The sequence below is a fragment of the Falco naumanni genome, chromosome 5 (genome assembly GCF_017639655.2).
Source record: "Falco naumanni isolate bFalNau1 chromosome 5, bFalNau1.pat, whole genome shotgun sequence".
In the NCBI taxonomy this organism is placed as follows: Eukaryota; Metazoa; Chordata; class Aves; order Falconiformes; family Falconidae; genus Falco; species Falco naumanni.
Window position 1 is genome coordinate 11,157,848 of NC_054058.1, and position 26,106 is coordinate 11,183,953.

The following is a 26,106-nucleotide window of genomic DNA, read 5'->3' on the forward strand; positions in this document are numbered from 1 at the left end:
TCTGTTAGAGAGATGCTGACAGATCGCATGCTATCAGCTTTTAAATAGTTTCTACACTGCCTGCAAGCAGCTGACCATTTTAACTTTTTATTTTAACTTCTTTCTAGTTAATTCTCCTTATTAAAAACATAGTTTCCTTTTGATGTTACATGCCACTGACTATTTTCATAGCATCTTCATTTGTGTATTGATTTAACAACACTTATGGCTATTAATACAGCGCAGTGCTTTACTACTTTTATCTTGAGCCAAGTTCTACACATTGCTCAAGATTAAATTGAGTACTGCTTCCTTTCTGGTGACTGTAATTGTTGCAAAAAAATTATTTATGGTGGACACAGTGGGTATCTATTTAGCCTATGTATGAGTAAATGGAGACTGATATTAATAACTCTGTTTTCTACTCTCACAGCTTTGATGTTTTTCAAAAAACTGTGAAGACCTGGCAATCCAAATCACCCCCTCGTTTTGGTGACCTTTTTGGTTTGCACAGAAGACCTACACATCTAATCTTGGTTTAGTGGCTTAATTCTCCTGTTCTTTCTTAATAGAAAGTCTGCCTAGATGGGCACTCCCAAGGGAGCTCCTTCAGACACTAAGCATTTATTGCAAATGGTTAATTACACAAAGTGATGGGTATTTTAAAGCTATTTTCCTAGCTATTTTCTTAAACAACATCTCATTTCCCTCTTCAGTTACTCAGTGACAAAGAAAGGCCATTAACACTAGCTTTAGAGACAGACACAACATAGTTTCACTTCAAGCTGTCTCCAGCTAGTCCTGCCAAAACATCTCCCTCTTGACCTAAAACACACTTCTTCCTATTCCAGTTTTAGGTCATACTTCACTCCCTTACTACACTACAACCCAAGCTTGCAGTACTTCCTTCTGTTCCCATGGAAATCTGCCAAGATACTTCACTTTTGACATGCATATGCACATGACATTTTCAGAGCATTTACATTGCACATTCAGCGCAGAACCGCATGTAGCATGGGAACCCAAGTGGGGACTTGTTACCGCAGTTCTACGAGAGATTCACTGAACGGGGTGTTACGGGTTATCGTGCGTTCTGAATCACGCTTAGCAAATACAGAAAGCAGGACATACTTCAGGGGTTCATCAAAGCGAACTGTTGCTGCACAGTGGAAGACAATATTGACCCGGGTCAGAAGCTCCTCCTCATCTTCAGCACTGATGGCCAGCTTGGGCTGAGTGAGTTCAGCATTAATAGGCTTAATCTTCTCATGGAAATTAGGGCAATCTTCTCGGACCCTGTCAAAGACCTTGAAGCACAAACAGAGAGAGAGATCAGATACAGAATCAGGCTGCTGAGATCACTTTGATTAGTAGCCAGTCTGATTATATCAATCAATAAAATTGGCACAAAAAAGAACGCTAGGTTCTGTCGGAGGGAGGACACAGGTGAGATGATAAAATAGTTGATTCACTTGTTCCTTCCAATGGGAAAACCTCACAGGGGAAACTGAACAAAAATGTAGGAGGTAACACACTGCACTGAAGAGATGAATGAATCTTCGTTGCACCACAAATTTCCTGGGACAGTCACTGAAATTCCTGTACCCCCGCATCTCCTGCAACCACTTGCTAGTTGACCTCAAAGGCTGCCTGTAGGACCAGAGGCAGCTAAAGAGGAGAAGGGCAGAGTATGGGGTGGGAAAGCCTGTGAAGCATTAGATGCAAGCGGTTGTCTTGGTAATTCTACAAAGGACTTGAGGAGAGGAGGGAACAGGGCACATTCTGGCTCCTCCTCTTCCTTTGCTGCTCCTTGCCTGCTGTCACTCTTCATGTCAGATGAATCCTGTGGGGAACTGCCTTTGGGATGGAAAGATGGGGAATCTCAATAACCCACGCTGCTAAAGCTCTTAACTGCCACCAGCAATTTTGCATGATGACAAGTGTGCAGCTAGTTGGCCTGTCAACCTGTCTCCCAGACTTCTTTTCCTGTGATTATGATCCTCATCTCTTTCCAATACACATTTTCTGCCCAGCCTTCTGCAGAATGCAAGACTGTACATCTATCCACTAAAAAGATCCCTACATTTCCATATACTGTTCTGTCTGGTGACTTGTTCAAACCCAGCATTTGGCACCCTGCTTTGCCTAAGATGCAAATATCAGGTACCCTGACAGCAAGACAACTGTGCACAAAGCTTCTGAAAGGACAAGGGGATCAATACTGCCATCACCTGAAAGGTGCCTATGTGAAAACAGCAGTTACCTCCGTTCCCATTTTTACTCTGTGAGTAGCTCAGAGTCACTGCTAACAGTACAGCAGGTCTGGGTGCAGTTCTGCTTGCACCGTGAAAGCAGGCAGCTGCTGCAGGTTCCACCTGGAGACCTTTTATTTGGTAAATCTCACAGGCAAAGAAGATGAAGCCTGAATTTCAAAACACTTAAGCGAGTTTGCTGGGGTACGATTTGAAAAAATCGCCTTAAGTTTTAGAAGCGTCTGTTCCAAGGGTTTTGCATTGCTGGCCAGCATTAGTTTATTTGAGCAATGTCAATTGAAATAATAGTAACAGGTAAGTCCTTAAAGCTCCTCCCTTTTGGGGGCAGAGTGACAAAAAGGATGGAAAGAATAAATACAATAGAGAGGCTGTGGGATATGAAGAGGTAAAATCTAGATTTCAAAGGATAGCCACACTCCTAAAGGGGGCTTATAAGAAAGAAGGGACAGACTTTTTAGTAGGACATGTAGTGACAGGGCAAGGGGTAATGGTTTTAAACTGAAAGAAGGTAGGTTTAGATTACATATCAGGAAGAAATTCTTTACTGTGAGGGTAGCAAGGCACTGGAACAGGTTGCCCAGAGGAACTGTGGATGCCCCATCCCTGGAAGTGTTCAAGGCCAGGTTGGATGGGACTTGGAGCAACCTGGTCTAGTGGAAGGTGTCCCTGCCCATGGAGTGGGGTTGGAACTAGCTGATCTTTAAGGTCCTTTCCAACTTAAACCATTCTATGATCCTATGATTCAAAGGTAAGTAGCCTACTGACAGGAATGTCCAAGTACTGGGACAGATTGCTGGTGGATGCTGTGGGCCACTGCCTTTGGACACGTTTAAGAATCATCTCGATAAGGATTGCCAGGAAAGGCAGGGAAGAGCTGAACTTGCCTTGGGCCAGGAGGGTGGGCCAGCTGGCTTCTCAGTAGCTCTGTGTTTTTTCGGTGTACACTGTGTTTGTAAATCTCTTTACTATCATGGCCTCTTGTTTTCCTAGAGATTTTTGTGTCTCTGATTTGCCCGGTGTTTATGTATGAGTGGAAATTGTGTGACATAAACGTACTAAAAGAAAAAGACATATGAAACATTACATTGATACCAATAGCAGTATTTTCTTGTTTGGCTTTTTGGCTGCTTCTCTGACAATCAATCTGGATAAACCTCAATGTTCTTAGGCATAAAGAAGAGCCAAGAAAATCATTACCCTTCCCCACTATGCACTTGAGAACATGTATTTTTCTTTAACACACTGCTGCACATCCATCATACACCTGAAACTTGAGCAAGTTAACAGAAGTTAGGACATGATAATGTCATTTAATCTCTCTCATGAGAGTTGCACCCAATTACATGTGTGTTTCAGTGCTGTAGTCCAGGCCAGAGAACAGATCTCTAGATGGAGAAAGCTTATCATGGGCAAAGACATTGGTGAGAGCCAGCTGGGCTGTAGGAACTCCATTCTCAACAACTTATGTTCAGAACTGGGTACCAGCAGCATTAATGTCTGTAAAAAGCTTGTCTTCTAACAAAAGGATGCTAGATTGGCTGTCCAAATACGTATCATCTCATGAGAGATTGCACATTGAGCAAATCCTGACAAAACACAAAATGAAAGGTTTTAGGAATTTTTTTTTTTTGTTCTACTGCAAAGAGAATGTAAAACTCCACCCAATGAGACTTATTTTATACTTGTTTTACTTTGGCATAAATAATGCAAAGGCAGAGAAAGAATGAATCAGCCCTTTCTCCATTTCAGTCATGGCATATAAAAAGGAGAGTAGTATTTCTGCAGTGCCAGCCTTGCTCGAATCTGAACAGTTATATTCTGCCAACATGGCATCTCCTTCTGATGTTCCCACTGCAGATAATATCCCCTTCAGTTTCTGTGCCAACTGCTAGGTATTGCCTACTACCACATGCCACTCAACAGCTGTAGTTTTTCACCCCCTCCAATGATTCACTACATTTCTCTGAAGGACGAAGGCAATTTCTAAACGCAAGCTCACAAATCAGCATACTGCTTTGGAAAGCTTCTGGATCAGAAGAACATTCAGTTCATCGTCACCATTAAATCAGATAACAGGAGCAGCTGTTTAATCAAAGTCTGCTGCCTCTTTTATGGAATCTCAAGATTTCAGACTTGTCAGTGCTTTATAGGGAAGTGCAGGAAGATTTAAAGACAAAACAAATCCAGCTTATTTCACACTGTTTCTTACAGTCCAGGGAGTGCATAACATAAAGGTGATGCTCAGTCTGCAGGGAAACAATAATTGAATCTCTAAATTCTGATTAACTCACCCAGGACATATATAATAAATTCCTAATAATTGCATGAGGCCTAAGGATAGTTCTGTCATTCCTTTTTAGAAGCTGCCAATACAAAACGTACTGAATGGACAGCAGTGGGCTGCCATGCTGTACTGTTGGAACCGCATGAAAACACTGGCCAAGTCAGCAATACTCCAGAAGTGATATATGAATTGCCACAGAATTATGGTGAAAAGGAAGGCTATTTAATTTCAAATTGTCCAATATTAATGAACCTGATGGAAATCAGGAATAATGTATCCTGGTTTCGGTGTCTTTTTGAGCATCCTAATGCACTCAAGCGGCAACGCTGCTTGCCTTGACCAAAAGAACATACATGAACATAATACCTTTTGCTCTCATTTTAAATCTCAAAATAGGATGCAAGTTCTGCATAGGCTGTGCTGCCCCTCGACAGAGGGGAGAATTTCACTCTGAAATTTGCTGAATTTTTCTTATTTTAAAACCAGGCAATTCCATTTATAATAATCCAATCTTTGTGACTTCAACTGACATTGTCAAGCAATTATTACAAAGCCAGGACATCTAGAATTTCTTCCAACATTATATTTGAGTGTGTTTGATGGGAACCTCTTTCCCTATTCCTGCCCACTTAAGCTTTGACCTCCCTTCCCAAAGGACATCTGTAACTCTCTGTGTTCTTTGCTCTTGACTTAAAATGTGTAATAGTTCAGAGAAATTTCTGCTCATCAATCCTTCAATCAGAAATTTTTCCATACCACAAAGATGAAAAAAAATCTCAAAGACAGGGCAAATTGCACATCTATGGAACGGCACAGCTGAAAAATAAAGGAACCACTGAACAATGTAAAATGCCAAAGGCTTCGCATCTTCCTCAGGAGATGTTTTCACTGAAGCAAATACAAAATAATGAAAAGTAGAGTGCTTAAGCCATGGTCTACTTTAAAAAGGAACTTTTAAATTCATCTTCCAAAGTGCTGAATAAATATGTCCCAGCAATGCAAGCTGTGGTGAAGGTGGGCTACGGCTCTTCATCCCGTTATAATGGAGCCTGTAACTTGCTGTGCCTCCTTTCTGCAACAAACTGCCTCTTCAGCGGCAGCATTCACGGCTCTCCTCTGTCATGGCAGGGTCAAACGCCTTGGTGACTGACCCAGAAAGCATCAACTTTTTAAGCGTGGCCTAGAACAGTAACTTTTTTTCCTCCTATGGTACAAAACCAATGATCAATGGAGGCATCCAAATTACACTACTTTAAGCAGATGTTGCCAGCTTTTTATTTTTATTTTTCTAAGACCAATGAAAAAACAGTCTTCTCTGGTGCACAGTGGGGCCAGGTATGTTTAATGGGTACTGGGATATTGGCTTCTCTAGGAGGATTAGAAGAAGATGGTAATTTACATTATAGTATGCACATTTCAAATCGTTACTATATGAGAACATTTAAAATGGAGAAAAATCAGAGAATTCCCAGAAAATGAATCTCATGTATGAGGAACTACTGAAAAAATTAAGGTTGAGAGATTTCAATTAAAAAAAAAAAAGCAAAAAGCTTCTGCCTCTTCAGATAAAGAAACAGAAGGGATTGCTTAGCATAATTCAGGAGAATATAAGCACTAATTGCTTCTGTAAAGGAAATACAATATATTCTAAGCAAGACATAGGCCAAGGGGTAAAACACTGTGGCAACAATTCCTTTGAAGAACAAGGTGTTAATTGGGTGTGTGGAATAACTTTAAAAACGAGGTGTTTGAAATCCCTCTTCTGAACAGAGCATTGGTGTATAAATGCTAGGGAACAGCCTATATATACACACAACGTAACACCCTGCCACGTACATCCATCCCTCTGTGATTTCAGTGGCAGTATCATAAATGGATATAAGTGACCGCCACAAATTTCAAATGCTGAAGGTACCAAAGTGACGAAAATAACTCCTTAAAAAACACCTGATCTCTGCAGTTTTATTCTGATGAAAGGGCTTATCCCAGTTGTGTTTGCCACTGATAAAATCCTCCAAAACAGTCTTGAAGGAAGGAAGGTACATAACTACTTTTAGAACTGCCACTGTAGCAAATTTGAGAAATAACTGGGCAGCTTCTTGACATAAAGTAATTACCCTGCAATTAATTTTTAGCCTGGTACATTTCCAGCAATAAGCATCAGGATTGTTCAGTCAAGAAATGTGTGAAAATGCAGCTCATGAAGCTTTAATTGGGATAGAGCTTTCCCCGCACCCCCCCCCCCCCCTTATGCACTCTCTGCCTCATTTCCTTTTTCAGAAAGTTGCTTTTAAGAATGGTTCTTCTCAAGGCAAATAAAGCATAATTCATCTAATCAGTTAGAAAGCATGCAGCAGAGTGTTCCTCATTATAGGAAAACAAATGGCTTATGCTTCAATCTAGAGCTATTACTTTCCCCTGAGTAGAGCTAATGTAGTGGAAATACAGTACCCATAACCAACATCTAGTAAACAAAGCAGCTGATTATTTAAAGATAAAGACTACAGAAACAAAGAGATGTCAGACAGTAAATTTCAATATAGGTCAGCTAAGGCTAATATGTATAGCCAGCTACTTAGGATGTGGTTTTAGACAGCCAATTTCCTTGAAAATTGGCTGCTGACAAAGCCCACTGTTCTTTAGCAAGAATACTTGGGTTATGTGTCAGCGTACCTGGAGCAGGCAAAGGAGCTCTTTCAGAGACAGGCACTGTAGACAGGAGCGCTGGGGACTTGACAGACATGGAAAAGCTTTCTGTGGTCTCTAGTACCATCTTATAAGTGGGTGGACAAGTCACGGACAGAATATGGAGCTTTCTTACATTCATCACAGACATTTCTTGTGCCCCTGTGTGGTACTTAAACAGGTATCGCTACCAGCATTGGATCGTATGCTTGACATTTAAAATGGGAAGAATTGAAGTGCAGGGAAAGAGGATGGTAACATTTGGAGCTTTTTCTACACAGACCATTTAACATGTTTCTTACCATGCATTTTCAGGAGCTATTTTCCTCCTCATCCTTCCTCCACAGCTATGCCCCAATGTGGGCATAGGTACAAGGGGAGTCAGTTGCCCAAAGGATGGCAGGAGCACTTGGCTACAACCAGAGTCCTGTGCAGCTCCCCTACCTCAACTCCTGCCATGCAGAATTCACTACTGATTACTTAGAGAATCACTGTATGTTCTTGAAAATGTTAATAAATAAGGAGTTATCCAGGCATAAGTTCTCAATCTGCTTTTCCAAACCCCTTGCCTTAATTACAGATCTTTGAAGTTTCACTGCTGGATTTGCTTGGGCACCAAGGAACTTCAGGGTTGTTTGCCAAGTCCCCAAGGCTAACCAGCAAGGAGTAAAGGTTGTGTCAAACACAGATGCCTACTTCTTAGAGACGTTTAAAGAAATGACCAAGAAAGACTTTGAAAGACTTTTAAAGAAATGACCAAAAATTACTTTTCCATTTGAAAGTACCTAACAAAAATCAATTTGATTTTTAGGAGTCTATGGAGATTGGCACAGCAGCTAGACAGTGTGATCTCTAATGCATTCCCACTTATAATTACATTAAATATGTTACATATCGCAGGTGTAGAACTCTGAGGTTCCTCCCCTCTGAAAATATAAGTTTCATGTGTATAGTCATGCAGATGGTGTGGAGCTGTGTTTCGGGGAAGTGAGAGGATGGCATGTAGGCAGCAGCTGCAGTGTGCTCTTAGATATGACTCCCTTTCAGGTGGAGCCTTGGCAGAGGAGACAGGCCAGACAGAGCTACCTACACCTGGCCGGCCAGGTATGCCTGGCTCATTAGATCACACAGAAGGAAAGAAGACACGGTGCGGCCTGCAGACGAGTGAGATGCAGTCCTGTCTGCAGAGTCACTCTCAGTTGTGAAGCTTCACAGGATGGAAGGATGTGAGAAAAAGGTGACCATCGCAGATGAAATACAGCAGGGTGGCATCCTCAGCCAGCTGCAAAACCGCTGACCCAGCACAACACAACCAGCTCTGCAGGGCAGGCCTTGTTTACACAAACAATCGTATTCTCTGATGGCTGGAATGGATTGAGCCCCACAGAAATCCTGGGGTCTGCCTGGCAGTGTCTCTGTGTGTTAAGACCACACAGTAACTCACAGTGTCATTTTTAGTGAAAAAAGAGCTATGCCGAAAAGTCACTGAGGGATCCCCATGACTAGAGACATTCAGGCAACCTCATCTCAGCCAGACCTTGAGGGTATTTCTCCTGCTAAAATGCTGTTTCCAAAGAGGATAGCCAGGTGCATTGGCTGTCACACAGATACAGCTGAGGCAACCAGCACATAACCTGTATAACACAGCATGCAAACCAAAATTTTGTTTCAAGGACAACCCCATGGATGCATCTGGGCCCTACAACTCCCCAAAGTGCATCTGGGAAAGTTTTGAGATACACTGCTCTGAACTTGGGCCCCTCCACAAAGCTCTTCCAAAGGAACGACTGCAGCATTTGTGGCAGCATAGGGTGGATGTCCTGCAATTCCATACACCTGTATTTAAGATCCTGACCTCTTCCTGAGGCATAAAGGAGAGAATGTCATTGTGAAGAGGTTCACAGGTAACGTGGGTACTGAGGTTCACTTTGATTAAAAGTGTAAGGGAGGTAAAAATCCTTTCATGCCACACACAACAGAAGGTGAACAAATCCAGGCAAACACATCAAATATTTAAAGCTAATCAAATAAAAAAGATTTTGTAAACACTGTAGTGAGATGGTACTCGAGCGTAGAGAGCTGAACATCTGGGAAATGAGTACAGTAGAAGAGTAAGTCACTCTTCTAGCATGAACCATGCTAGAAGTTTCTGGGATGTGAGGAGCAGGCAGTCAACAAATGGTAAGAGCCTTGTGCTGAACCTCCACCACCCAAGACAGCCAATGATTTCTGTGTAAATATCTATTCCTGGAAATTTAACTGTGTGTCCCATTATGCCCTGGGCACTGGAACTCAATCATCTATATTGCTCCACTGTTAGAGGGGTCTTAGCACAACTTTGGCCTGAACCCAAGCAAAAATACTGGCTGGGTGGAGAATGGATTGTGAGCAACCCTGAGGAGAAGGACTTGGGGGTGTTGGATGAGAAGCTCAACATGACTGGGCAATGTGTGTTTGCAGCCCAGAAACCCAACTGTATCCTGGGCTGTATCAAATGAAAAATGGCCATCAGGTGAGGGAAGCAACTCTTCTCCTCTACTTTGCTCTCATAGACCCCACCTGAAGAACTGCATTCAGCTCTGGGTCCCCCAACTCCTGTTGGAGTGAGTCCAGAGAAGGGCCACAAAGGGCTGGAGCACTTCTCCTATGAAGGCAGGCTGAGAGAATTGGGGTTGTCCAGCCTGGAGAAGAGAAGGCTCCGGGGAGATGCTGTAGCAGCCTTCAGTAGCTAAAAGGGCTGACAGGAAAGCTGGAGAGGGACTTCTTACAAGGGTATGTAGCAATAGGACAAGGGTGAATGGCTTTAAATTGAAAGAGAGTAGATCTAGATTATATTTAAGGAAGACATTCTTTATTATGGGGGTGGCGAGGCACTGGAACAGGTTTCCCAGAGGAGCTGTGGATGCCCCATCCCTGGAATTGTTCCAGGCCAGGCTGGAGGGGGCTTGGAGCAACCTGATCTAGTGGAAGGTGTCCTTGACCCTGGCAGTGGGTTGGAACTAGATGATCTTTAAGGTCCTTTCCAACCCCAACCAGCCTATGATTCTATTATTTACCTAGGACAATTTCCAATTTCATAATTTTTCTTTTGTGTTCATGTCTGATACAAATATATTGGCCTTCTTATGCCATTCTACATATATTTTTGTTACGTTCATCATGACAATGTAATTTTTTCATTGGTGGTTAAAGAAAAGCACTAAGCCCAGGCACCTCAGCCTGTCAAATACCTGCTTCCTTTCTGTGCTGACACTTAACTATAATCATATTCTCATAGTAAGGCTACATGCAGCGCACACCACAAGTAAATAAACGGGAAAATTACTGGGACATGATCAGAAGGTAATGCAATTTATGAGACTAAGAGGAAGGGCAGGAACACTACAAGAAATAAAGGCACTTGTGAAAAAGAGACCAAGTCCAGTGAGGAAGAAAACAGTTGAGATTCTAAGAAAACATCTAAGAAAGGATGACTTAAACATTATAATCCGATTTTCTGTAGTGTCACTATTCCAAGCAAGCAAGGAAGTAGAGAGTTACAAGTAATCCTTGATTTCCATCCAAGGAGCCTTCAGCTTAGGGGATTTCAAACTTCCTTAAGAAGATAGAACCATCTGTCCAAATAGTGTCCAGCTACTTACAATGCAGTGTAGCTCTGCAAGTACCGCTTTTACCGGACACCAGCTGTAATTAATGCTTCTGGCTATGGCTAGTTCTCAGAATAATCCATGGAAACCCTTCAGAAATGGTTGAAGAAGCCCACATGCAAGCCTGACAACTGGATTCGCTGCTCAGTCCCTTTCTCCGAATCCAACTTCTCTGCACGGTACACAAAACATGGACCCTTTTCTATATTTGAGACCTTCTTTGACAGTGCTTGGATAAATTAGTTCTACCCATAATAAACATTCTAAAAATTCACCTCTTTCTGGCACGGGTATAAAAAAATATAAGCAGTGCCACTGAACTGTATCAAATCATCCTGACATAAAGAAAAGGTAAATTTGGTCCATGAAGTCCATTGCAGCCTTCTGGCACGTGTACTCCCTTTTCCGCTAGCTTGGGTCTCATCCAACAGGAGATGTAGTCTTGTTTTGGAATAAAGATACCTGTTGTTAGGAGGGCCATTTAACGTCAGCTTGTGATAGTAACACTTCTACCAGGAGCAGATGTTGCTCACTTCCCAGTACAAAGATCAGAGCGTTGCTGCAGATGGCTTAGTCACACCACGTGAAAATTTCCTCCCTACCCTGCCGTTGCAGTTGTACCTGACTAGAATGCTCTGACAGGGCTGATGGCAAGAGACAAGCCAGACGATGTTTCACACACCCTGCCAGTCTGTTCCTCTTTAAGGCAGTAAAATATAAGAATGAGTTTTGTTTGCAATCAGGTAGGAGTTTATCTTTTTTTTTTTTTTTAATGGTAGAGAAATCCAGATATTTTAATATGGAAGGAAACACACATGCATTTGTGAGGATCAGGAAAGCCCTATCAAGTGTCCTTAAGCCAGGCTCGGGTTTTAGCTTGCTCTGGCATCTCTCAGAGACTGTTGAAGGCTAATCAACCGTTACAAGCCTCACTCATCATCTCTGGCACTCCTATCAATTGTTCCAGCTAAAGCCATAATATTCAAACTTTCTGATCAGAGGATATGTGACTCAAGACATCTTTCACATAGATATACAGTTTTTATCCCACTCACAAAATACCCCAAATACTGTACATCTATTAATAGAAAAGTTACTTTTCTCTGCAAGTATATTTTCAGCTCATACTGCTTCCAATGGAGACCAAAGAGAATTCATGTAAACTGAAATGGAATTCCTGTTTTCTGCATGTCCTGCCCTTAGCTTCTAGACTGAGATTGCACCAATTAATTTTATGCCACCCAGTCCACACAAGGCAGAAAAGTTAGCACTTGGGCTAATTATGCTTCAGTTGTAACAAAGCACTTGCCCATGTGCCACTAGAATGAGCAATGTTCCCAACCAGGTTGAAGAACAAAAAGTTGTTTGTACACAAAAGTCTCCCCATCCGTCTGGGTAGGGATTACTGTTAATGAGCCTGTGTCCTTGGCCTAAGTCCTAGAAGGTTATAAATTACTTTAATGCTTTAATCTACCAACAAAACCCCCTGGCTGAAGGAATGGAGAAGTAACAAGCAGAACACACTACAACCAACTACCTGTAGTGAAAAGCACCTCTCATCCCACATAGTGATTTCACAAATAAGAAATACACAATATTCAGCAAATACTACTGGCATGAGGTTATACATCCTAACTATATTTTTAACTGAGGGAAGTAAAACTCATCTCTGCATTAAGCCACCCATTCCACCATATTTGGTAGAGGCAGCCTACCAATTTCCCAGATTCCTTGGAGAAAAAACCACACCAATACGTAAAGTTCTCCTCCAAACTAGATAGCCTGTAAAGTCAGCATCTTTAGGGCATATGGCTTTCTGTAGACACTACTAGAGAGTGATAAGGTCTAAGCGGGAGGTCCTGATGGAGCATCAAGCCTTTGTTTTACTACCTTATTATTCTACTGGGAATGAGGAAAGTGATTAAAAGAGTTTTAAGGACAACAAGGCTGCATGAGCACAAAACCAGAGTGTGAAACACATGTTACCCTGGTGCTGTGGTATGCAGGCTGCACACGAGGTAAACTGCTTGTGCTTAGTTGGAACTAGGTAGAAGAGTCAAGGCTAAAATAAAAAGATTTGTCTTACTGAGTGCATATGGTAAATAATATGATGCCAGTATGAACTGGACACTGGTAGGGGAGTTTTGGGGTGCAAAGTCTTCCAACAACACCTGTACCCAGGCAACCATATAAGTAATACCATAGAAATTCAAGATTGCCTAAGTAACAGCACTGAAAAAACCCACCCAACTTGGTAACTGGGGACAGACTTTGTTTGAGAGGATTTTGGATGGAGAAACAGAGGTGCAAGGGTGCTGAAAAGATGCATCCAGAAATAGAAAACTTGGAGGTAAGATATGAAATCACATACAGAATAAAGGACAGGATTTTTTGTCGGTAGGAGTGTGGACATGTACAGATGGTGATGAATCTGATCTTTGAATCCAAGTCCACGATGATGCTGGAGGGTCCCCTATTCGACAACCTGCTGGAGCGTCCATCATGTCTTTCAAAGACTTGGTGTGGGAGAGTGGAAAAAGGAGGGATAGACTTCTAGTGGGAAGGGAAGGGAAATAGAATTGTAATTCAATAATAGTTGGGTGTGATTCATAAGACTTAAGAATGATAATTAGTAGCTTTATAGTTGAGTGTGCTTATAGATTAATTATAATTTAATTGCTTTATTAGTCTCTCAGTAGTGTATTGCTTAATTTAAAGACATTATACTCTCTTAATTCAGTTATGCCTCAAGCCTGCAACCTGAAGGGGAGAGTCAGACTCAAAGCAACATATAGCTACCACCTTTGGCTCACCAGCCTGAAAGGCCAGCTCTATCCATTAACCAACAGAGACAGCCTTCACCCCACCTCTAGATGGATGCTCAGACTCGCACCCAACAGTGTCTTCATGGTGTCATCCCTGTCAACCTGAGGGAACCATGACCGCGTGAATAGATCTTCCCCACTGAACTCGTAACTGTGATGGAAGGACTCTCATACTCTCTTGGTCCCATGCCTTCCCCTATGCTTTCCTTTTGCAGTACTTTTTTCTTGTACTGCAATATCACTTCCTTTCCACCTCTTTGGGACACCAAGTACCACGTGCAATTTGTGAGCCCCTGAGCAGCCACATGGGGTGCCCAAGCAGGAAAGTGGAAATATTGCTCTGTTACAGCTGTGGGAAGTTATATCTGAGGTGGCACATGCCCTAATGGTGAACTTGTGTCTTAGATTCTCCAGTAGTATGGGGACTAATGGCCAAGTAGCTCATGTATGGATTTCTCTGACTTCAGAGGTCTGCTGTTTTCAGACTCATTTTTGCAGCAAAAGTGTTTTTAACTCACCAGGTTAGTGGGGCTCTGAGGAAAGAACAAGGAAAATCCTAGTCTGTGCAATTTTCCTTATGTTGAACATTCTATGACTGCTCATCCCTTTCAAATGAAAGGCATTCAGTTTTGGCATCTTCTCTCCAGGGATAATAGCACAGCTATTATCTCCCCGTCATTTACTCAATTCATCACTCATAGCACGGCAATTTTATCTAATTCAGAGAGTAAAATCATACAAAACCAAGAATATCTTCTTCCCTTTTACATTGGAAGAGATGACTCTCCAAAACTCTGTGTTTCCTTCCCTCCCACGTGCCTAAAAGCATCCCCTGAAGAGGCTCAAATTATATAGTAATATCTGATCACTGCTCTCTGAACCAAGAAAAATAAGAACTAATGAACAATGACACTGGCAATGCTGGAGCCATCTATGTCTTATGAAGTATAGAGATCAGCAATGTGCCATTACAGAAAAAAGAAGCTCAGGAGATCTTCTCCAAGATTGAAGTCAACTTCTGAAGGGATGCTAATCTATGGTAGAGGTTGCAGCCATGGAAATATGCATTTCCTTCACGTTGCTCAAAAGACCTTGCCCGTTTAGATATGATTTTACAAGGCCAGATGCCAATTCTAAAACATTACTGCAGGATGTTTTGTATGGATAGCCTTTAGCTCTGCAGTTAAACACCAGTTATTGTAGCTAAGGATGGTTCAGAGCACATACGGTAATTTATTTTAAAAATGGACATTTTTACTGTGACACTAAAGGAGAGTAGAATTAAGTCTCAGACTGCTTAGTACTGCTGCTATTAAACCCAAGTGAAACTCTGCCTTGTCTGCTTCATATTTAGTAGCGGAAGCAGAGTATCTTAGACAACTGGTTTATGTCTGGTTGAGAATTTCCCACTACACTATGAACATCTCTAAATGAAAAAATTTGCTGTAGATATGGACTTTAAAATAACCTCCCTTGAGCTGTGCTAGGTCTGCAGGCCTAATAGATTTCAAATTGCATTTCAGTCAATATAGTGATCAAATGAGTCCTGAAAAAATACTGCCAAGTACGAAGGGGCCATTTATTTAACCGCTTTCAGTTCTCACACTGGTAAAATTGAGAAGCTGTTTATCTAATTCTCAGCTGGTGGGATGGTTAAACACCCTGAAAATGAAACACCAACATATCAAATGGCTGGCAAGGAGCTCTTAAGAGATTACTCATGACTGAGCAAATAGCCCACAGTATTGGGTACTTCTTTTGTAGAAGAAAATCTCTTTCATGGGGAGAGACTTTAACCCACCCACTCAGCAACCTGCTGTCAGAAATCATTCTGTATTGGTCATTAAATTAGTTACCAACACTGATAATTAAACCATGACCTTTAAGGAATAAGTATGTTTTTATCACCACTAGTGGACTAAAATGAGCTTAACTGAAGAATCTGTTCATTCTAACTGTACGTATTAGTGGGTCTACAGGATGATGTTTTATGAAATCCTTCTTTATGCGAACTACCACTCCCCTGGGGAGCTGCAGGAAGGGACACTTCTAGCCTCACAGACAGGCAATTAGTACCCCACCTTTGCAGTTCTCACAGCTCTGCAGCAGGACTCATCTGGGACAGACACGCAGCACAGTCTCTTGCTGCTTCAATTCCTCCCGTGTTTGTGGATCCACACAACAGGGCAGTTGTCTAGTGAATGGAGCTGTGTTGCTGGTCATAGAAGGCATCCCAGGCAAGGCAACCACATTTGAATCACTACCAGTGGCTCAAAGGTACCTACCGCTCATCCCATGTATGATTTATCACTGTTTATTCTCTCAAGATCTTTGGAGATATCTTGTAAAAACTAGACTTATGTTGACCTCCATCAATGTCCTGATTTTGGCTGGGATAGAGTTAATTTTCTTCCTGGTAGCTGGTCCCATGCTATGGTTTTTTTGATTTAATATGAGAATATTGTTGATAGCACACTGATGTTTTGCTGTTGCTGAGCAGTGCGTACTCCAAGTCAGGGACTTTTCAGCTTCCCACGCTCTGCCAGTGAGCAGGTGCACAAGAAGCCGGGGGGGGAGCAGAGCCGGGACAGCTGACCTGAACTAGCCAAGGGGATATTCCATACCACAGAATAAACTGGAGAGAGCTGGCTGGGAAGGGCTGATTGCTGCTTGGGGACTGGCTGGGCATCAGTCAGCGGGTGGTGAGGGGTTGTATTGTGCATCACTCATTTTTCTTGGGGTTTATTCCTCTCTTTTTCCTTTTCATTATTATTATTATTATTTACTTTTTTTCAGTTATTAAACTGTTCTTATCTCAGCCCATGAGTTTTACTTTCTTCCAATTCTCTCCCCATCCCATCGGGGTAGGGCAGGGGAGTGAGAGAACAGCTGCAAGGTACATAGTTGTCAGCTGGGGTTAAACCACACAATCAGAAATTCTCAATGGTTTCCTATACCACCTTGAAGTAGATAGATGCAAATCTGTAGAGGCAAAATTTATGCTAGCACAAAATTCTTTATTTTCATTCTGAGTTTCAAGTGTCTGGTTTTCTGCCCTCCTGTGCTCAATGATAAATACATCAGCATTTTAAAAAGAAACAGCTCAGAGAATCCTTTCCATAAGAGAGCTATTAAAAAGCAATTTCTTTACAAGGGAGAAATACCACTGTCATGTATACAACAGGCAGCCTTGCTTCATAGTTCATTTTTGTATTTATATTATGGTTATCCTTCGTATTTCTATTCTTCAGCAAATCAGTTTGATAGATTCATTCTTTTTTGAGAGTTGGTCTTAGTCACTAGAGTCTGTTCACCAAGAACCATCTGTTCCCCAAGATTTCCCTCCCACACACCATGGCAGAATTACGCCTACAATGAGTTTCTTCCATTAGGAAAGAAATGACTATAACAAGCTGGATGACATGAGTCCTTAGGGAGACAACACAAGGACTAATGTCTTTGTTCATAATCATGATAAAGCATTTATGTGCAACACCCATTACTCAAGGACTGACTCTGGAGGGTAAGTGAATCTGCCTACCCTTCCTTCCCAGAGTCAAGAGTTTAATCCTAGAAATGATGCTGTAAGCCATGGTGCTATCATCACAAGCAACGAATGAGGAAATCTGTCCAACTTCTGTTTGTCAGTCACCTGAGAAACATTTAAGAGAGGAAACACTGTGTTTTGATTGTCTTCCTCTTCATGCATAATGGAGACAGTCTGATCACACAGCCTGTGTCAATGTGCGGCCAGTGCAAATGGGAATAGCTCCATTGAGAGCATGTATTGAACTGAACTGAGGACATAGCTCTTACTTTTTTTAATGTGAAAGTTCATATTGAAGGTTTCCCTGCAGTAAAATATCCACACTTCAGTTAGAGAGGGCAGCTGGCCCCGAGGTTAACACACTGACCTGCGATTTAGATACCCATTCACAGCTTCAGCTCCCTGCTCTGTACTGATCGCCAGCTCCCACTCTCTTGCTATACTACTAAAAGCTCAAGATCTGTGCAAGAAGTGGGGATGGGTAGCAAGCGAGTGATGCTGCACCAGCGCTCCTTCCCCTCCCACAGCCTGCGCCCTAATTTCATTGAGTGTGTTTATATGTGAGTTAAGGGTGATGTCCCTCAAATTCCTTCCTCTGCCTCCAACCCTTTTGTGATTATGCAGAAGTCACCTAATCTTTCTGACTCAGACTCATCCCATCTACCTTACCTAAGTAAGTGTCTGGCAGAGTTTAATCAGATTAAACTGAAAGAGCTCATAGATCTATTATGAAGGTATCATCTCATGTCAAATCCATTACATCTGCCAAATAATAACAATAAATTGTGGGCCCTGTCTTGGGGGCCTTATCCAAAGTGCAGGATGAAGACAACAGACAAGTAGCTAGACTGCAGCCTGCCCCACGTGTTCATGCTTCACCACAAACCAGCATCAAGTGCGCCCTGGGTAGCTGTCACCTTCATCTATGTCACCCCAGCAAGAAGACAAATTGCAGTGGAGAAGTGAGTAAGTAAATACATGCCATGCCTTCAACAAACTTCAGCCAACTGGGAAGGAGTGAGGAAAACAATTGTGGGGGTTTTTTTTCAGATTAAAGGGGATACTATCAAAGAAACAGCACTTACATTCCACTTTACCTATACAGTATTTTCACTCAGTCCCTAAAGCGACCTGCTGAACCAACCCCCGGGTGTGCTGCTGGCCTTAGAGGAAATCTAATCTCTTGTAACAACATGTTAGCTTTTTTCAGAATAGAAATGGCATTTCTTGGCATTTTCTCTTTCCAGTGTTGCAGCTGAGGAGCCCTGGCACTTTACCAGTGCATGGGCTCAGCTATGCCTTTGGAGCTGTAATCCATCTAGCCTTGCTGTTAGAATGAAAACTAATGAAAAGAAGGGAAAAGGAGCGCTGAGTAAATTAAATGCAGATCCTGTTGGAGGAAAGGAGCACAAAACAAGGTGTAGGCAGAGAAATTATCCAGGGGCACAAGGACCACCGTGCAGGAGCAGACCTAAGGTGTATTTGTTCTTGGCCACCGTCTGAAAATAGCTACAAGGGACGTTTCAAAGAAAGATCTAAGTAGTCTGCATCAAGCAGCTGGGAAATCACCTCTTCCCAGTTAGGTCTCATCATGGTTAAAATGAGGAAGGGATTGGTTTATGTGTGTAAGTTACAACACTATATTTCTCTATATATTTTCCTTGTAATATATTTTATATCCATATAAATGTTTAGTACAGTTTAAAGCCTCATTTCATTGCCTGGATAGCAACATACACAATTACCTTCAAAACTTAGTTACTCTTTCGTAACAGTCTTTCCTTCTTCAGCACTTGCTTTTACTTTCACTGAATGTCCCCTTTTCTGGACACCAAGTTTATCTTACGTTGGTTTTGTTTATTTTTAGCATAGATGTCTTTGGCCACTCTGCTTTCACATTCTGCTGATTCTCCTGATGCCAGGGATTTGAACATCTATTAGTACATGAGTGATCTGTAGCCAAGCTTACAAAGCTGACTGCTTTCCTAGAGAGCATCTGCATTCCAAGGAACTCACTGTTTCCATAGGCACGCAGCCCATGGAAGGCAAATTGAAGGATGGTCTCAAAGCTACATGAGTGGAAAGGGAATGATACTGGTTAAATATCCCTGAACCTTCCAGATTAGATTTGAGGCAGCTACAGGAAGGTAACTAAAGGTCCCCAGACATATTTTTTGGATTGCAAATAGTTTTTTTGATTAAATATCCCATTAATACCTAACAATCACATAGCCTTTTTCTTCAGTAAGTTATTTATAAAGAAGAGACATAATTTTTCAGGGAAGGACACAGACACACAGATTTGAGGTGATTTACCCAAGGTCACATAACTAAGCAGCAGCAGAACTGGAAGGAGAACCTAGCTATTTTCAAGCCCTTCAAGAGGTGAAACTCCTTCCTTAACTAAGTGCTTCTTTCCTGAGAGCTGCCATTTGAGTGCCAAATATACATGAAAATTACGGCACTGACTCAAAGTGAAACTTACATTTAAAAAAAAAGAAAAAAGCACACACATTTTAGGATTAGGAATATTGTCTATTTGTAACTGGAGCATAAGAAAAATTGTGTTTAATAAAAGGCAGGATACATTGGGGTGAACAGTAACAAACCTGGGTGACAGGCCTGTGAATCTATTCTTTTTGTAGGTACCACGTGCTCTCCTCTGTCCCTGCTCATTGTTCTTCTGCCTGACCGCAGGGAGACCACAGGCCCCCAGGGAAAAGGAAGGTGGAAGCACATAGGTAAGGCAGAGAAACGCCAGCCCAGAAAGTACCAGCCCCTGGGGAAAAAGTCAAAGGTGATGTTAACTGCGGAAGGTCTCTGCCTCCAACCAGACTGGGAAGATCACTCCTTCCAGCTCCAAGCTTACAAAGAAACAGGGTACAAATAACTGCTTTGCTCTTCAAGCTGTCGCCACATCATCCCCCCATGTTATGTTGTCATGTCTCCCCCGCGCTGGTTTTGACCCATTCTAATCAGGAGCTAACATCTATGTGGAGGAAAACTGCCTAGAGGTACCAATCCTAGTGTGTTCTGCACAGTTAACGTTGTTAGGAGATGTGGAAATTGCCACTTGGTGATCCAGGAGTTTCACCTAAAGAAGAGGAAAGCGGTAAAAACTGTCCTCAGAGGACACGTCTGAGAGGGACTGATGAGTGACTGATGTGTGACTGAGGCAGACAGTACACATGTACGTATGTACAGCAACTACGGAAGAAAATCAAAAGAATTTTCTCTGCAACTCACAGATCAACACAGAGGCAGCTGTGTCAACTCTCGTTTGATACCGTACGGATGCCAAATGAGCGCTGAAGTAGGAGCATAATGGCACATGGAAAACATTTACAGAAACAATCTCAGGTATCAAAAGCACCTCTTCAGGAGCTTTTCATGTTGTCCATTTTGTGTAAACGGATGGGTAATGTTCAATCGCATTAGGCTAGATGTATGTCACTGCTATAAACACCAGCAGGGAACTGATGCCTTAAAATTGCTACAGCTTGTTTTTTCGTGTTCCCTTCAGCAGGAGGTTAACCTTTGCACTTTATTACAGACAGAAGCAAGGCTTTGGTTTAGCCATATCGTTGGACCTTCAGCATCAAAAATATTTGCTCGCTCTTGCAATAGTTGCTCAGCTCCCCAGTTCTTATGCTAAATAATGAATCAAGCACATTCTCCAAAATACCTTTTCTGAACCTCCCAAGGAAGCTAACAGCATATTTAACTTTGACAAATTACATAAAAATGCATTTCATCTCCAACTGATTCAGCCCAGGACAAAGGGCAATTTAACAGCATGTATTTCTGTGTAAAAGTTGTAGCTTCTACTTAAATTATTTGCTTTCTCCTACTGTCACTGGGGAAATGTTCACCTTTGAATTAAAGACAATGTTCTGATTCACAGAAACACAGAAACATGCCCCAGTTATGTACCCCTACTTTAGGTTATTCACTGCTATTTAAAATACACAATGGCACAATAGAGAGTTAATATCACATACAATTGGCTTTTCAGTTAAATGGAAAATTTAATATGAGAGAATTTGGTTTTCAGCCTGGTTGCCAAGGAAACATTTCCAGCTACTACTGGTGGAGGTTGCATGTTGATTGTCAAGCCAATGATTTCCTTTGTTCCTGGTCCATCAGTTTGATTTCTTTTATCATCTGGTCTTCTGTACTTAAGTACATGCTAATATAGGGGGAAGGGTTTCTTAATACATACAAAAGAATCACTATTTCCCAAACAGCCTCTCTGAAAGAAAGACACTCAAAAAACAGTAGCAGTGATTTAAGGAGAATAAATTAAAAGAATGTATTTGAATTAATTTCAAACGTGATATCCAGATCTGTATATGTACAAGTCTGCGCAATGTTGATCATTTACAATTTTACTGTTTATCCCTAACAAGCAGATGGGCTCCCACATTGCCATTTTCAGGAGTACAAACACATTCCGAAAACAAAAACAAAACAAGGAAGAATATGTATACAGGTTTTTAACCCAACACACCATTACTGAGGTGAGATTTCATAACCCTTTAGGATACTGGCATTTGCTAAAATTACAGCATTAGCAGATGATGAGGACCGCAGAAAATCAATCACCAATGTCACTGCTTTTTGAAGACAAGCGGCAATACACACTGGAGTGCATATTTAGGACAGAAAACAGGTCCCAGCCCCACAGGCAGGCACTGACCTGGCCTGGAGGCACGCTGCCTTAGTCTGGTCCCTTCCTGGCTTTGTTTCTTACTAAAAAAGTGGTTGGTACAGAGGAAGAGAGGGCAGCTGGATATTTTCACGCACGCAGAAATGAAGTGTTGCTTGTAATGCTTAATGGATTTATACAGACTCAAAGACATTATCACTGCTGCTGTTTCTACCTTTGTCCTTACTCATGTTTCTGCTCACTCTTTCTTTGTGCCTTGGCAAGCGAAAACACGGGGAATTGTGGTGGTTCCCCTCTTCTTCCCAGGTGGAAGGGGGCTAGACTCTCCTCTTCTTCCCAGGATGTTCCCATGAGCTCAGTCTGCAGTATTTTTGCTCTTTTTTACTTTTTCCAAAAGCTCTGTATTGGCAGAAGAAGAGCTGGTATGGCTCTTCTTCAAGGACGCTTAATACCCTTTGGACACTAGAGAAGATTTCTAGGAGCTATTCCCTCTCTGCCCAAGTAACATCCAGTCACCCCTCAAGCCCCGTCAGTCATAAAGTATGGACATAGAGGTGGGTGCTGGGTTTCACTTCAACAGCTATAGTTCAATCTTTTCCTGGACTGCAATATGCTCTTCTCCTAAGTGCCTTGCGCAGCAATTGCCCCAGCTCATGCTTTCTCTACCTCTCTCCTCCCATCTAAATAGCATACTAGTGAACATCTTCCTCTGCTCTGCATAGTACACTTCTACCTACGTTTGATTAAAAAGCTCAAAATTTCTCTTCTTGGCCATGCACAATGTCTCCAGTGTCCTTCCATCCTACTTTCCAGGATACTTTCAGCTCATGCACCCTGTAATGATTATGGCAACCAGGAGGTTAAGGACTGTGCTTTATTATGTTAATAACTGGATGTCGAATTAGGACTAATAGCCTCAAAACTGCAGCCAGACATGCCCTGCTTGTGTAAAAGCACATGCAACAATCCTGCTGTGAGCTGAACCTGCCCCTGTGAAATGGCCACCTTGTTTCCTACAGAGCAACATGTACTCTGAATCTTCCCTTTAGACATTCATAATTCAAGAAGTCGTCTATGTCAATTTCCCTCAAATTTGGGATCTAATGTTCTATCCCTTCCCCCCTATTATATGTAAACAGAGTTAATTCCTTCCTCTGTGGTCTACACTGAAATTAGGAAAAGACTGGAAGGGGAGAAAGGATAATACTATTTCATTTCTGCAAAAAGATGATAAAGGAGTCTTCCTCTGAAGATGTGGTGCTAGATACCAAGGGAAATGCAAACAGAAATGATGGGTACATCTCAGGGGGATGGCTGAGGAGTGCAGGCTGGAGGGGTCACGGGGGTGCCCGATGTTGGCACTTTGTTTCACTGACATAATTAGCGCATCACTGTAACTTTGACAGCAGAGAGCCCATATCCAAAGGCAGTGCTGAAGGGAGGCTGCTTATGATCTGGATGCTGGCTGTTTCCACCTTTAACCCTCCCGGCCTGCTCCTGGCACTTCTCCAGTGCCACCCAGCCAGGTACCTGCCAGCAGCTCCTGCAGCACAGCATGCTGAGGCAACCAGTACCCTTATTTCCAGGTGGTTATTGCAGCTTTTTTGTTGTTCCAGGATACTCCTCCCTTACTGTCCTTGTTACTGCTTTGTTTTGTTGGTAATAAACACTGTTTTATTACTCATTTCCTTTGCAGCAGGTGTGTGATGGTGCTGGGAAGGCACAAGAGACACCGATGCGGGAGAAATGGACCACTTGATGATGTGGGTAACCCCATCACATTGCTCCCATGACTTCAAGGCATATGGTCTTGAGGGAGACAAAGGCAACGGATCGTGTCCCATGGACACGATTGTTTATGATTCACTGAGACGTTGCTTAGAAAACTTTTAACTGTCATCCTAATGTTATCACTGGCAGTGCTTAATGCTTGATTTGCCCCTATTTGCACGATGAATTTTAAGTAATTTGTGTGGGTCTGGGGGCTGATCTACCAAATTTTGACACAATGTCCTAGCAGCATAATTAAAAATGGAGATCCTGATAAATTCTGACTTTGCTCTAATTTTATTCTAGTGTGAATCCACCTAAATTGAGCCAATTTAGATCACCTGGGATAAAGGTGAAACTATTCCAATTAGGTCATCTAAACATGAATGTCAGAACATCACAAGGGCTCACGTTCCTCTCCTGAACTGAACTAGGTGGAGTTATTATGATATTATGGAAAAACTGTGGATAGCTGCAGAGCACTATAATCATTTGATACTAATCAGCACTGAAATTGCTAGAGAAATAAAAAGCTGTCATTTTGCTTAAAGCCTGCAGCAAAATTTGCTCAGTTAATAGTAAAGTGAACATTATACAGGTTCATTTATTTTATGCGTTTCAGTTCTCAGTGTGATATGCCTTATATCCAGAGACATATTTGCAGTGTACCTCAGGAGATGGGAGCATGCCCATCAACAAATTCCATTGTAGTGGAACCACTTTATGGTTAATATTTTACAGCAAATTAACGTTAAATACATTCATCTCTGATAAGATAACAATCTGAGGGCAACACCTTCTCTTTCAAGGCTCCCAGTAAAATGATAACCTTTGAAACATGTCAGCTGCCTGATGTAAAAACTGAGAACTGTCTCCATCAGGCAATTTAACAACTGATCTATATCTTTATGACTACAACTACGATTATAGAGATATATACTGCCTTAACCACTTCTGGAAAGACACAAGCAGAAGTGAAAAAGTTGTTCTAGGCCCCCATGTGGGGCTAGCTCAGTGTATTAAGATACTGATGGAGTTCTACTGGGAAGACTTCCTGACTGGAAAAAGCTTGAAACACATACCATTTACTCTGGTTAGTATAGATGGGCTGCATGGCTACTATACCTGCAGTGCACTTAAGCTATGCATTTGACTATTTGACTATCTTGTTTTCTTTCTAGGGGGCTGTAAATTTTACAAGTTCTAGTTTCTTTTTCCCCCCAGAACTGCTAAGGGCTCTTGGACTCATATTATGGCATTCAGGTAAGTGACACAGCATCTTGCATGGGTAGACTGTGGTCTCAGTGTGCAAGTGTACCAAAAGAAAAATAGCATTTTTTATCATTTACAGGTATAAATGAAGAAAAATAGGGTTGGAAGTGACCTCATAAGATTATCCTCTGTCCCAGTGAAATACCAAACTCTGACACGGTTGAATATGGGGTTTCTGTTGCAGCTGCAGTTGGAAAATATAAATGTACTTAAGCTGGTTGACCTGTTGTGATTACAATGCTAGTTGAAATCTTACTCTACTCTGAAACAGGTGTTTGTACTCTGTAGTGCAATACAGAAACACAGGAGATAACCAGTGCATACGGGTTAGGCAGACCCAAGCCACAGCAATTAAAATAGGAACTCAAAGAGAAGGATGAAAATGAAGATGAGAAATAAGTTTCTATCATGTTGTCCAGGTACCAGGAAGAGAGGCATGCAGAAAACTCCTTACCTGAGGGAGGGAGAAAAAGATAGTAAGTAGTTAATCCCATTTGGAAAAAGGGTAGGCATCCAGAAGTAAGGGATGCATATTATGCTGAGAGGGAGAAATGACATACAAAGGGGTATGGAATAAATTTCTTTGCTTCCTAAAGGGACATGGCCTTTAAGGTCAACTGGCCAGGTCCTCCTGGACACGTTCTTATTGGGTATATATTTGATCAGTATCCATGAGAGTAAGCGTGAGATGAGTTAGCACTGTGTTACAGAACATGCCTGATACAGCTGTAAAAACGCTGTTTTAAGACTTTGTTTCTAACAAGGGACTGCTGTTGAACAATTGACATAATTCTGGCCCTCTATGAAATGCATTGTTTTATTCAAACCTCCAAAGATATCAATGATGGTAATGGCTGCCTCTTGAATTGCAAACTAGGCTATAAAAAACATTATTTGACACTTGCCAGGGCATAGGCAACTAGCTGAAGAAAACAGTACAGCAGTCTCTCAGCAAGGTGGATGTGTAACGTGGATGGACCAGGGGACAGCACACTGCCTGGTTAGTGCCACCACTCAGCTGCCTCGTTTCAAATGTGACATATGTCCAGCCATATGCACACAGTGCACCAGTTGTAACAACTGCCAAGTTAAGATAGAACCAAACATCCTCCTTCTAAGCATCTTTGTTCCATCATATCAAAGCGTAAGAAGTGT

At 41.9% G+C, this 26,106-nt stretch overlaps 1 protein-coding gene across 3 annotated transcripts in view; it reads right to left on the reverse strand.

Annotated features, from left to right (window-relative positions):
* The window catches only part of FAR2 (fatty acyl-CoA reductase 2), a 149,132-nt gene that overhangs the window by 36,840 nt on the left and 86,186 nt on the right, over window positions 1–26,106 (reverse strand). For all 3 annotated transcript variants that reach the window (XM_040596664.1, XM_040596662.1, XM_040596663.1), the window contains exon 3: window positions 1,111–1,286. In XM_040596664.1, coding sequence (XP_040452598.1) covers window positions 1,111–1,286 — 176 coding nt within the window. The remainder of the gene's footprint in view (window positions 1–1,110; window positions 1,287–26,106) is intronic.